We start from the raw sequence: 14,527 nt of genomic DNA on the forward strand, positions 1-14,527 counted from the left end.
ATGAGCAAGTATACTGCTCGTAGATCAAAATTCCGAGTTAAAAAGTTGCGATGAAATCAACTAAAGCATTGGAAGCTTACTTGTTTTGTGGAAGCGCTTCGCCCTCTGTGCTATGAAGTAGTTGAATGCGTTCTGGTAGCTGATGTACATTCTGAACACGTGCTCAATGGCCTGCGGCTTCATGTACATGTTGAATCTGAACAAATCAACCAATTGGTTTGTTTAAGAACTTTCATTAAGCCTCTTTCTCGAATATGGCTTTTCGGCTGAACTCTGACAAGTTTTCGACCCTGCCTCGGTCAAAACATAAATAGCAAACCTCGGCCCGGGTTCTTTGCGAGGTCTAAAAGTGTGCCATTTGAGGACTGTTGTGCTGCAAAAGTTGGGAAACGAAAAATCACCAATCCGACTGAATAAAACTAGTGATTCGCAAAGAGTGTAAATTATTTCATGAGTTATAAATAGAAGTCAATTGATTTTTGTTAAATGCAGTTTTAAATAAGTAAATCAGTTCAATCGTAGATTTAGTTTAAGTAGAAAGCTGAGATGTCTTTTTTAGGCTTCAACATTCCGCCTCCCTTGAAGTGTCTTCAATTTTCAGATCGTTATTATGTCTGGATATGACTACCCATTTACAGTGTATGAGACGAAGGAGAGGAAGAGTAGGGCGGAGTCGGATAGAGCACCACGTCTGCCTCCGCATGGAGAGGTGCGAAGGTCCAGTAGGCGGGGCGCTGTCGACTGGGAGGACCTGCAGGGTTTCTTCGATGCAGTGACCATAGGAGATCTGGGTTTCACTCCGATTCCTGTTAAGTCGTTGGATGAGATCCAGTCTTCAAGGAAGGAAGCTGCAATTGTGGATAGGGCAGTTCTGCGGTTTCCGAAAGCTGAGACTGTGAGTAGCATTTATTCCATTGTAGCATAGTAGTAGAGTATAGCGGGTGTGCATCAATTGTTTGTTTTGTTTTAGAAGCAACTTAGAGGTCTTAAACGTATTGGTGACCTCAGCGTAGAAGGGTCATTGTGCACTGGCTGGTAGCAATGATTCGGAGATGGGGTTCACTGATGCTGCTAAGTATCTGAGGAACCTCTATGGTTCTCAGCAGAAGAAACTGGTCCGCTATGGTGTTCTTGAGAAGGGGAAAAGTTTGTATCTTCCATATGCGTGGTGCCATGCAGTTCTGACTCTCTGCGACAAAGAGAGGGTCTGCTGCAAGTACTATTCGGAGATGCAAACTCGACTTTCCTTGGTAGCATCTGCGTGGAAGCGCTGCCAGCAACACTGCAGGGTCAACAAGCGAAGAGGACCAGATGACAGCGAATCGCATGACAGCGAATGACTGTTCAACGGTAAATATGTAAAAAATTATTCAATAAATGAACTAAATGTGACTGCACCATAAGTAAGGAGTATACAAGTGAAGTATTAACGGTACGAGTCATGAGCGAAAGTTTGTCTTAGCTGTTTTCAGACAATAATTACATTTTGTGTCATGAGGGTACAACCTCATACGAATTTTTAATGCTGCGAATTTACAACAATGGGAATTTACATGAAAGTGGTCAATATGAACGATTCAGACCATAATGTATTGCATAGGGGGTAATTTAGGCTCCTACTTTCAAAAGGGTCATGGGGGTACTACCACTTAAAATTTGAAAACTGCACATTTTTGATATTTTTCGATTTTTAGCACTATAAAGTTCTTGTTTTAAATGAACTGCACAATGGATATGACTTGGTTGCTATACTGGTAGCTTCCGCAACTTCGCGACTGGGCGTATGTATTCACCAGTTGTGGTCTTCACTTTTACCACTCGAACAATCGAGTCATTTCCAGGATAAACTTCTATGATTCGTCCAGTTTTCCATTCTAGCGGTCGTTCATTGTCTTCGGCAAGTAGGACTAGGTTGCCAACTTTAAATTCTGGGCCATCCGTGAACCATTTTTTCCGTATTTGTAGCGTTATGAGGTAATCCCTTTTCCAAACTTTCCAGAAATCCTTGATCATATTCTGTAATAGTCGATATCGTACATTGGTTGAAACTTGGATGTCAGCAGAGGGAAGAGTTAGCAATGATTCCCCTATCAGAAAATGAGCGGGTGTCAGCGGAGTTGGGTCGTTAGGATCACTTGACATTGGATACAATGGTCGTGAGTTTAAGACACCTTCAATTTGATTAAGAATTGTAAGAAATTCTTCAAAACTGAGACGTTGCAGTCCTATAACTTTTCGCATATGTCTCTTCATACTTTTTACAGCTGCTTCCCAGAGTCCTCTAAAGTGAGGAGCACGAAGAGGGATGGTGACCCATTCAGTTCCTTGGCTATTGACGAAACTAACAACTGATTTGTCCGTTCCATTTTTGTCGAGCAGTTCCTTGATTTTGATCAGATCATTTCGAGCCCCAATAAAATTGCTTCCATTGTCACTTAAGATCTTCTCAGGTTTGCCACGGCGTGCAGTAAATTGTTTCATTGAAAGGATGCATGCTTTTTTGTTTAGACGAGTAACCATTTCCAAATGAATAGCTTTTGTCGCGAGACAAACAAAGACGGCAACATAAATTTTTGAGACCCCCTGCTTCCTTAATTTCAAAAGGACCAGCAAAGGCTATTCCACATTGAGCAAATGGCTTTGTGGGTGTTATTCTTTCTGTAGGAAGATCAGCCATGAATTGAGAAGTAGGTTGCTGACTAAATCGGACACATCTCATGCATCTTCTAATGAACTGTCGAACTAGATCACGGCCTCCGATTATTCAAATTTCCTCCCTCATCGTGTTCAGTACTAATTGCCCCCCCGCCATGAAGAGTACCTTCATGATATTTGCGTATAAGTAGGGATACTAAATCCGATTTTTTTTGAAACGAGTATTGGAAACTTCGTAATCCTTGTCGAAAAACGGACTAAGATTGAGTAGTTTCGATGTTTTACTCAGCTCCCTTTTCACCTTCAGACAATTTAGCTCTGATTTGAAGTGTATTTCTTGGTCTAAACGAAGAATTAGCATTTTTGCCATGATTCTATTTTTAGGACTAAGACAATCTTCTTCAAGTTGTACAGATTTCCGCTTAGATCTGAGCCGCTTCCGATAGTTTGTCAATATTCAGTGCTTAAGATGTTGAACAAATGATAGTATATAGCATGCCATGCGTACTGTCTTGTTCCAAGTACTGTAGTCCTTTAAACGAAAAATTCAATCCGTCATTTCTTCGTTTTGAGCATGATTTGCGAGAACAGTTCGAATTTGTTCACTTTCTGCATTAGTCTTGGCTTTGACGGTTCGTTTTTCAGGTGCTTCAATTAGAGATGGTAGTAAGTTGGGCCAGTGCCTTTCATCCTTGGTCAGCCAATCTGGTCCTTTCCACCAGAGTGAGGAAGATATTAATGTGTCAGCTAATACACCACGAGAGGCTAAATCAGCTGGATTTACTGCTGTTGGCACGTAATTCCAATCACTTCTGGGTAGGGTCTCTTGTATTCGTGAAACTCTGTTTGCAACAAAAGTGTTCCATGTTCTTGGAAGTTGAGCAAGCCATTGCAAGACAATTGTTGAATCAGTCCAGGCGTGTGAAGTTATCTTGAGATTTGTTTTCCTCAAAATTGAATGAACTGATTTAAGAAGTTTGGTAGCTAAACTTGCACCGCAGAGCTCTAATTTGGGAACAGAGATTGCTTTGACCGGAGCAATCTTGTTTTGGAGGTCAGTAGATACGCAAAAGTTTTGTCATCATCATTGGTAATTCTTGCATAGATTGCGGCTGCATATGCTTTTTCGGAAGCATCACAGAATACGTGAAGTTGAACCTCCTTTATTGGATGTGAGCTCATAGATCTTGGTATCTGTAGTTCCAGTAGTTGAAGCAAAGTTCCGGTGAGCTCATACCATTTTTCCTTGGTTTTCTGATCGACTCCAGAATCCCAATCAAAATCTTGGACCCATAGCTGTTGCATGAGACATTTGAAATTGATGATGAATGGAGCTAGCCATCCCATCGGATCAAACAATTTTGAAATTGTGGACAGAAGAGTCCTCTTTGTAAGCAATTTCAGCTCTGGTAAGGCAGTTGAAAAACAAAAGATGTCCTTATTGGGCTTCCAACTGACTCCTAGCGCCTTGATTTTGTATTCGTCAGAGAAAAGTTCCAGCACATCCGATTTTTCGCGGAGATGTTCTGGCAATCCTTCAATTATTTTAGCATGAAGTCCATTTTCGTAGAGGGAATTCATGAGAGTTCAGCTCTTCGCATAAATCAGAGATGAGTCTTTCTGCTTAATGCTTATCATTAGCGCCACCAAGAAAGTAGTCTACATAGAAACAATTTTTGAGACTTTCTTTGATCATTGAGTTCTTAGATTGATCTGCTACTTCATTGAGGTAACTTGTTGAGTAAAACGCTGACAAAGCTATTCCATATGTAACACATGTCATCCTGAGATGCTTGATTTTATCCGATTTATTTGATCTCCAAAGTATGCGATGGAAATCCTTCGATTTGTCTTCTAGAGCAACTTGTCGGTACATTTTTGCGATATCTGCTGATAAAACAATTGGGTAGAACCTGAAGCGCATGATTATCGAGTAGAGGTCGTCTTGTACCGTGGGACCAACCATCAAAGTGTCGTTGAGTGATTGTCCGGTTGATGTTGTTGCAGATCCGTCGAAAACTACACGTAGCTTTGTGGTAGTAGAATCTTCCTTGAAAACGCAGTGATGTGGCTGATAATATACGCTATCCACTGGCTTTCGATTTCTCCAGGCGGTATGTACTCCATATGCCCCATATCGAGAAATTCGTCTATGAATGCGGTATAGCGATCTTTTAGTTCTGGATTCTGTTCCAGTCGTCGCTCGAGATAATTGAATATGCGTTTTGCTTGTGCTAAACTGTCGCCAAGTTGACTATTGGGCTTGAAAGGCAGCTGCACGGTGAATCGTCCATTTTGTAGGATGGTTGTTTCCTTAAAGTGAGATTCACATCGATCTTCTTCTGTTGTTGTCTTTTTGAAATCAGGAATTTCTTCTAATTCCTCAATAGACAGAAGAAATGAATTGAAGAAGGTTGTTGAAGGACCGGGTGTTCTGCCGCTAATCATCCAACCAAATAGAGTGTCACGTGCATAAAGCTTGTCTGTAAACTTAATTTTTTCGCAGCCAACAATGTCGTTGTAGACATCATAGCCTAGGATTATATCGATTTCCTTTGGTTTATCAAAGTCTGGGTCCGAGAGCTTAAGACGTGTGATATCCAAACTGTTCGGTATATTCACCCGTTCTCTGGGCAGCTAGCCAGAAAGTTTTTGAAGAGTGAAGGCTTCACGTTGTAGAGATTGATTCTGAGAATCCTTTGTTTCCAGATTGACAGAACCAGATTTCACAGTTTTTGCTCCTCCGCCAACTCGAGTTAGTTGAGGGTCAATTTCTTGATTGGTAGCTTGAGTCGGTTAGCACAGCTGGTTGTAACGAAACTGCATTCAGATCCGCTGTCCAGTAAGGCTCGATAATTGTGATAACCGCCATTTGCAGTTTTCACCTCAATTAGTACAGTTCCCAGTATGGTAGTGGCACCGGTAGTACCCCCGTGACCCGCAAACTTATTTTCAGGTCCCCGTTGCTTTTTTGGGTCTGTGTGGATGTGAAGTAACGAGTGATGACCCTTTCGACAGGTTTGGCACGTTGACTTCGACTTGCACTCATGATTTTGGTGTCCAAAAGACAGGCAATTGAAGCATAATCGCTTTGATTTGGCTTCTTGTCTTCTATTGGAAATAGACATTTCCTGAAATTTTGTGCATTGATACACGCGGTGATCACCACTGCAGCATGGGCAGATGATCATCTTAACAGAGTTTGTGTGGTATGTCTGTACCTTGTCATCTTTCTTAGAGTTTCCAGATTGGTCTGAATTTCCTTGATAATTTTTTCTATGAATTGAAGGTAATTGGAGGTCCTTCGTAGCTTCTAGGGCGCGAGATCGTTCCTCCAAGAACTTCTCTATCTGTTTGATTTTTGGCACGTCACGTCCCGCGCAGGAAAGTTCCCATTGTCTTCTAGTTTCAGGATCTAATTTCTTGGCCAAAACGTGAACCCAGATCAAATCGCATTGATCAATTTTTAGTCCAATTCCTGTCAGTGCCATCGTGTTTTCCGTGTAGGTATTAATCAAGCGACGTATTGCAGCGGATGACTCATGCTTCATTGGATTGAATTCAAAAATTGCTTCCAAGTGAGCGTGTGAGATCATCTTGACATCAGCATATCGATCATTTAGAAGTTTCCTTGCGACTGAGTAGTTCGCGTTTGTAGTAGGCAAGTGGGATAGCAAACGAAACGGTTCATCCTTCAGGGCCTCCTTTAGGTATTGCAGTTTCTGAACATCAGACAGCGATGCATTTGAGTGAACTGCTCGATCAGAGGAATCTAAGAAAGGTAGCCATTGATCAAACCTTCCGCTAAATATTGGCGATTTCAGTTTCGGCAACTTCAGGCAAGTATCTTGGTTCCAGCCAGCACCACGTTGGGAAGTGGATTTGTAGGATCCTGTTCCGCTTGCGCTGTCGTCATCTTTGACCGATTCAGTTGAATATTTTCCTCGGTCATCTAACATAGTTGTGATCATTTCCATCAAACAATCTACTTGAAGGTAGATTTTCTCAGCTTCTTCCAATTCAACTTCAAGTGCATCTTCATCATCGCTTAGAACATTTGAAATTTGCTGATTAAGCTTTTCCAGTTCCTTTTTCCTTCGTTCGCACATCTTGAGATTGGCCTTGAGAGTTCCAATTTCCTTGTAGGTTAGAGCAGATGCCTCTTTGTTGAAGATTGCTGAGACGGCATTTTCCGATCGGGTAATGACACCGATGTTAGCACTTCTTGATCGCTTCAAAGCAGGAAGAGTGAGCGTCACGTTGCTCATGTCACTAGCAGGTGATGACATTTTTAACTTTCCTCTTTGTTTCTAATCTTTGGTTCGTTCGTGAGTCGCGTTGCACCAAAAATGTTGTGCATCAAAAGTTGGGAAACGAAAAATCAACAATCCGACTGAATAAAACTAGTGATTCTCAAAGAGTGTAAATTATTTCATGAGTTATAGATAGAAGTCAATTGATTTTTGTTAAATGCGGTTTTAAATAAGTAAATCAGTTCAATCGTAGATTTAGTTCAATCTTTTTTAGGCTTCAACAAGGACCACGCGCAATAAAACGCTGGAAACCTTAATAAGCAAAGCAGAATTAATTTTAGAGTGTGTGGCATACCTGGATATCTTTACGTGTACTGCCTGTGAAGCGACCCCCTCCAACTCCTGTCCCTCCCCCTCCCCCTCCCCATGTTCCTTGCTCATCTCCTTGGGGGAGGTCTCGAAGTGGACTGCCAACTTGACAAAGGCCTTCTTCTGCAAACGCACACTCCCTGGTGAACTCTTGTAGAGAGAAGTGCCCGAGGGACGCACCTGCAACAGGAATCAACATTAGTTGCAAACAGAGAAATGAACGCAAGGAAGCTGAAAAATACTGACTTGTATTTTGAAAAACTTCTTCATTCTAATTTTAGAGAAAAAATTTATGCCTCAAAGCTCATTGAATTTCAAGAACAATTTATGAGAGGTGTTTTTCGACAAACTTAACCCAAGATCAATTGGTAAATTTCTAACTCCGCTGGGAAATCTGATAATTAAACTCCATTTTCGAAACTAGAAGTCAATCACGTTTGTCGTGACTTTTAAAATTTGCTGTTCGATAGTGGAGTCTGCCTTCATTTTAACAACGGAAACGAACTGAACTGAAAAAGAAAGCTTAAGTTAAACCGCGAAAAGTCAAAAATGAGCGTGCACAAGTTTTAAAACGTTTTCCTGAAAAAAAAACAAAAAAAATCACCAAGACCTATATAACTGCATAAAAGTACTCTCGACATTCATTACTCGTAAAAAAAACATTTTGATTTGATTCAAGTCGGCATACTTCTGAAACTTTTCCTTAAAGTTGATGTTTTCGTCAGAGACTTCCACAGAAGTGCTCGAAGCTAATTTCGAAAAATTTCAGCAAGTTTTAGGTATAACCTCAAAAAAAAATCGGGTTAACCTAAAAAACACAACAGTTTTTTTTTGAGAATCCACCGAAATGCCAGCTTGTACTGCGGACCTACAACTGGCATATAAACTTCTTACATGCCTCCAATTTCAGATGGCAAGCAGTGAGCGTGCTTAACTATACCTTATAGGAAGTGTGCGTTTTGGCCCTGGAGGGTCTAAGGAGAGTGCCGAGGGATGCGTGTATGTCCACTGTTCCCCTGGCCAGCACACTCATCTGCCGCTTCTTCCGCCGGACAGCCTCGGAGCCAGAGGGGAAGTTGAACAGCTCCACCTCAGTAGAGTCCAAACACAGTTCTATCGTGTTGTACGCAGCAGTAGTAGAGATTATCTTCACAGTCTAACCAAAAACAATAATCAGATGCGGTAGCTTAAAAGTTTCCCATCACGCTTACGACATTTTCGCAATGAACTAAATTAAGGAAATTAGAAACTGTTCTTTTAGTCACCTCCAAGTGGTTAAAATTATTTTAATTTACTTTATAAACTACACAATATCTTTTTGTTTGCAATACTAAGTATAAGTTACAAACAATAGGAAGTTAAATTTCTCAAAAACAAAGAATTCCGACCAGTTTTTCTCAATCCAAGTTTTTTGGATTTAAAATCACGCCCACCATCCAACTAGTGCTCAAAACGGTGTCCCACTATTTAACTCTACGATATTTAACCCCCTATGTTTACACTTCCTATATTATAACCCTGTAACATGATAACCCCACAACAGTTTAACCGCTTTTTAATGACGATAATTTGTTTCAAATGAAGTCCTTTTTATAACTACGGGAGAAGTCCAATTGAGGTTAACTAATTGAGGCCTGAAAAGCTAGTCCTAATTCACTTGATGTCTCTAGCATCTCAAAAAAAATTGCATTTCAACTAGTTAAAGAAATAATCCCTCACTCATGCGTTTAAAACAGAGAAAACCTACATGGCGCTAATTGAAAGCAACAAAAGACGCTTCCGTCCAAAAACTTAATTTCTATAACGCCTCGAGTGGGCACCAATTTACAAAAAATAAAAAATACCGGGTGCTCAACGAAAAAGAGCAGAGTATTATGCATGTTTACGAAGAAAAAACGGATTTGCATTTCATTCGCGCTATGACGAATTTGAGTTAAATATTTGCTTTTTTCTTCTTTGTATATTTTTTTAATTTAAAACTTTGTTTGTCAATTATTTTGAGAAAAGACGTCTCCTTGCAGCCTCCCGGAGACGTAAAAAAACGCATTGACTTGACTCGCTTTTAATCCCGGAACAATCGCTCCTTTGGATGGGACGCATCGGGATAATTAATTTTTAATCCGAAATCTGCCAAATTTCCTGGAGAAATTGCATAAATAAGCACTGGTTTTCTTAGAGTATTTCATTTCAACCTGATTTCATTACCCTATGCTTTTTCTGGCTAAAAATGAACTACTGACCGGACTCGCGCCTTTAAAAAGGGTTTTTATTGAAAGAGGGCGTTGTGACTGCCAAATGCCAAAGTTATAACTATAATGCACATCATATAATTTTCATAAGTGCTTGTCACATGATTTTTTAGTATGAAAAATGATAATCATGCTATTTTGTTGCTATTTTCTTCCATTTTTTTTCCAAAAAAGTATCATGTAAAATTTATTATTCAATTCCAGTTTATTGAAAAATAAAGTAATTATCAGAATATTTCATATTATGGAAAAATGCTCATCACCTTATTTTTATACCAAATTTTCGTCTATGAATAGTACGAAAATTACCATATTTTTCATAATATGAAAAAGTCTGATAAGCATTTCGTCGATCGTGGAAAGCGTTTAACGAGAAATTACAACATAAACAACTCTAGAGCTTTTGTTGACAAAAATCTGAATAACTGTTTCACCTTACAAGTGTACCTTAAGGCTCTCTGAGCATTTGACGGTTTTTTAGGGTTGTAACTTTTTGATAAAACTAAACCAATTCGATTTGGGAGTTCTAAGCTGCACTTTTGAAACATAAAGTTCAGTCAGGTTGCAGCGCCATTTGCACTGTTGTCCAATTGAATTATCTAGTCTTTTTAATCTAGAAGCTGAAGATAAATTCAGTAGTTTTGTTTTCAACATAACCTATCAGCATATGTTCATATATGTTCACTCAACGTTAGGAAAACTAAGCTTGCCAACGCTACCACAAATATTTATACACTTACAATAGTGCCCCCCCCCCGTACCTCAAAGTGGAGTTTGGCATGCAGCATGAATGGCACTTTTTTCACACTCTGTTTCTGCAGGAGAAGTGGGCGCTGCTGCTGCTGATGTCGTGCGAGACCACTGCGAGGGTCTAGGTTGGAGGGCAGTGAACTGGTTGTCTCTCCCCCATATCCCCCTCCACCTCCAACTCCCCCTCCCCCTTCCCCGGGGCGCATGTCTACCGCCGTAGTTTGCTGAACTAGACTCCACCCGTTCGGAACAGAAGTCTCCGACACTTTAGATATAATCTGCGAAAGTATTAGAAGAAAACAGAAAATTCAATCGATAAATTTGTTTTTGCTTTTAGCACAGGTTGAAATGGAATCAGATCCTGTGGGCGGGAACAAAGTGGAGTCAGCTATAACTTTGAAGGCAGATTTGCCTCTTTTTGGCCATACGTACAATTTAGCTCGATTAAGCGTGTACCCGCACTGACAAAAATGGCTAAGGATCGATTTAAATTGATTTTAAATCGATTCAAATCGATTAACAATGTTTATTTTACGAATTTAAATTGATTTTTAATCAATTTAAATCAATCTTTCTTGAAAAATTTGGATCGTTTTGAACGTCTAAAAAATCAATTTGAATCGATTGGATGGAGTTGGACTTAATAAAATCAATTTTTTTGGACTTCGATTTGGACTTAATAAAATCAATTTTTTTGCTAACACGGCAAAAAAACACACACTTCAGAAAAACAAACGAAAATTTTTTTTTTCGATTTTTGCAAAAAAACTTACACGTGCCAGATGTTGTAGAATTCAATAAATTAATAAACATAAATCAGGATTTCAGCTCAAAAATATGCAATGCAATCAGAGAAAATCATTGTAAATCATATTATGGGCAAAATACTATGTAACAAACAAGAAAAAAATCAGAATAAATTAAATTTTGATCTCGATAAAATGCAATTAAATTATAGAAAATCATGCAAAAACTTCTGAAACGACTAATCAAGAAAAGGGTCAATATAGATCAAGTTTTGAACTCAAAATATGCAAGGAAATCATAGAGTTTTATCACTATTTTGGTCTTTTTATTTGGCCTTTTTTATGCTACAATACGCTATGGATGTAAACTGAAAACTGATAGTCAATGAATGAATGCAATTAAAAATTGAAACTGATGAAACTCGAATGAAAAAAAAATCGATTTAAATCGATTTAAATCCGTTTCAATCCTTTTAAAAACAAAAACAAATTAGGACTGGAAAAATGGATTTAAATAGATTTAAATCCGTTTTAATCCTTTTAAAAACAAAACAAATTAAGACTGGAAAAATGGATTTAATTCGATTTAAATCCGTTTTAATCCTTTTAAAAACAAAAACAAATTAAGACTGGGAAAATGGATTTAAAACGATTTAAAATTGGTTTAGATCAATTTTTGTTGCTATTATTTACGATCAATTTAGGTCGATTTTAAATCGATCCAAATCAATCTTTATCTTTTCTATTTAATCTATTTTTTTTTCAACATATTTGTTTCATACTAAAATCAATCCTAATCCGTTTTTATCAGTGCGGGTAAGACTAAACTCAAAATCTAGCTGAAAAACTGATGATGTATCTTTAACCATGACATTTCACTGACCTAAATAAATGTCTTCATTGCGTTCGATGACACTTATTAAAACGAAAAAATCAAACATCAAAAAATCAAAACTGAGCGCAAGGAATAAAATTTAGCCAGCAAAGGAATTTTTTCTGAGAATTTGAGCGTTTTGGAGAAAAAAAATCATGTTGACGCTTTTCGGTGTTTCTTTAAGTTATTCTAATTAGAAAAAAAGAAGACTGCTCGTATCAAGGCGGAAGCTTAAAATAAAGGGTATTTTGTTAGCTTTAAGGGTATTTTGAAGCATTCCTAGTGACACAAACTGGAAAGCAAATCCACTATAAGTTGTGGGGCATGGAAAAAGAGCGGGAAAATGTCTCAGTTAGTAGGAATCACTGCCTCTCGGAAGTCAGCCAAAACAAACTCTTGTTATCTATGCTAAATTAAAATCTGCAATGATTAAGTTCGACTTGAGGTACAGATCACCCTAAATACCCTCTAGAAAATGAATGTGCAAATGATATTTTAGGGTCGTCCACTCTTCGGAAAAAACCTTTCAGAAAAAATCGGTGGAAAAAACAATCATTTTCGAAACTCATTCCGTAATTTTAATATTCACGCTTTTTCTATAACATATTTTCTCATTGAAAATCACGCAGGGCGGTTTGAATAACAAAAAAAAAACAAAAAACAACAGAAACTTAGTGGTTTGATGTGTGGCTGCAATTAATCTGGGAGCACTAACTTGTTTCACTTCACTCATGAACACATCTTGCACAATGATGAAGTGGTTTAAAAGGTCCATGCTCAGATGCTGCACGTACTCATCCACTCGCACTACCACAATCAGGAAGTTGCCCCCCTCGTACGCCCTGTGGCTCTCCTTCACCCGCACATAGCCCCCACTCTTGTCCGGCTTCACTTCTGGCACGTACACCCCCTCCAGTCCCACAATCGGGAAGTTCAGATTAGCCGCCGGCTCTTCTCCACTTTGCTGGGAAGAAGAGAGAGAAAATATCCAACTAGTGTTTGGTCCACATTTTACATTCTTTTATAGTCGTGGGCCGCATCTTTTTGAGGAAAAGTCAAAATTTTTCCAAAAAAAATAGAATTGATTATTCACGACGTTGAAACTTAGATGTAGAATTTTTTGACCCAAACATCAAGTAATTGAAGAGCAAATAAAAATGTAGTTGGGCCTCCAAACTCAAAGAGATGGTATGTTGATTTGTGATACGTACGAATTGGAGTCTGTGGTCGTCCAATTGGAGCTGGAACTCTATGTTGCGGGAGTGTTTGCCGAAAGTGCGCAGGTTATTCATCTGGTACGCCGCAGACAGATCCTCCAGCAACACTATCTTCAGTTCAAACTCATCCAGTCGAGCCTGAACAGACAAGACAGCAGACTACTCGGAGTGCGGAGTTGGAATGGGACGAGAAGCCTCAAATGATGCATAAAAAGGTCGAATTAGGACTGCTATGGTAAGTTAAAAAAAAGCGCGGAATAGAGGTTATTTTAGCTTAGTACAAGAAACTAAGAGTAGATATGGATCTCTGACAATTCCTTGTATGATTAGAGTAGCCGGTTGCTGCGCGAGTTTCAGAGAAAATTCTGATAAAATAAACTAAAATTTAAAATAAAGCCAAGGGCCGTAGATAAAAAGACAATGAGCACAAAATAACAGAAAAAACTGCCTTTTTTGAAAAAAAAAATTCATTTTTCAAATTTCAAAGTAAAAGATTTTTGGCCTCAACCGTCTTTGCTGTTATCGAATTTCAAAAAAGCTGTATCTGACCACAGCCGTCTTTGATTTTAAACAAGTCAAAACTTTTTGATTGAATTAACTCAATTTAAGAACATTAAATGAGTAGGCAAAGTGTTTATTCCACTATGGAACTGGGGCTGCAGTAACGTTGATGTATGCAATGAATGTAAAGGTACGCATTTTTAATACTATAAAAGCTATTTAGTGTAAGCCTGAATCTAAAAAGATATAACACCTCAGTTCGCTAATTTAAATTCTGGTTCCAGCAAATCCTTGAGGCAGTGACAATGAAGGAAAACGTCAATTCAGAGTTGCTTTGGAAGACACGAAGACAGTCCTAAGAGAACCCCAACTAAGACCAGAGATGCCTAGAAGCTATGAAAATGCGGATGCTATAGCAGAAAATAGCTTAGAGACAAATTGGCAGTCGATGGAGATACACTGGAAAACAAGAAACGGAAAGCATGGGGCCCCAAAGCAAGACCCACAATAATTCTATAATGATGTTCAGAAAAGACTACTTTTAGACGGTTGATAGCTTTAGGAAACGCTTTATGCAAAAATCCTCAGGTTCAGATTTTGATATCATAATTTGAAGGCTTGGCCAAAGTAACTTAACTTGCATTTGGAAAAGAACCAGATTGTCACTTATGAGAGATGAAGACTGTTCATTAGAAAGCAGGATTCAGGATAAACATTCTAGACACTTCATGTAGTTCCTATTGTTCAAGCAAGTCAAGCAGATTTGAGTATCCTAAAACTGAACTGGTGAGGGACTTGTTTATATCAGGAATGAGAAATGTAATACTTCAAGATACATTAATAGATTATCAAGAGGTGCAGGAAAGAGTGTTGTTAGCGTTAAGTACAGAAGACAAAAACCAATCACCCATGT

General features: G+C 38.7%; 1 protein-coding gene across 1 annotated transcript in view; it reads right to left on the minus strand.

The window, feature by feature from the left end:
• LOC134841269 (uncharacterized) overlaps nt 1-14,527 on the minus strand; it is a 149,655-nt gene that overhangs the window by 74,884 nt on the left and 60,244 nt on the right. The window contains exons 4-9 of the mRNA XM_063857147.1: nt 13,108-13,251; nt 12,612-12,860; nt 10,288-10,554; nt 8,218-8,433; nt 7,264-7,457; nt 81-196 (exon numbers count right to left, since the gene is read on the minus strand). Coding sequence (XP_063713217.1) covers nt 81-196; nt 7,264-7,457; nt 8,218-8,433; nt 10,288-10,554; nt 12,612-12,860; nt 13,108-13,251 — 1,186 coding nt within the window. The remainder of the gene's footprint in view (nt 1-80; nt 197-7,263; nt 7,458-8,217; nt 8,434-10,287; nt 10,555-12,611; nt 12,861-13,107; nt 13,252-14,527) is intronic.

This window comes from Symsagittifera roscoffensis, chromosome 1, assembly GCF_963678635.1.
Source record: "Symsagittifera roscoffensis chromosome 1, txSymRosc1.1, whole genome shotgun sequence".
Lineage (NCBI taxonomy): Eukaryota > Metazoa > Xenacoelomorpha > Acoela > Convolutidae > Symsagittifera > Symsagittifera roscoffensis.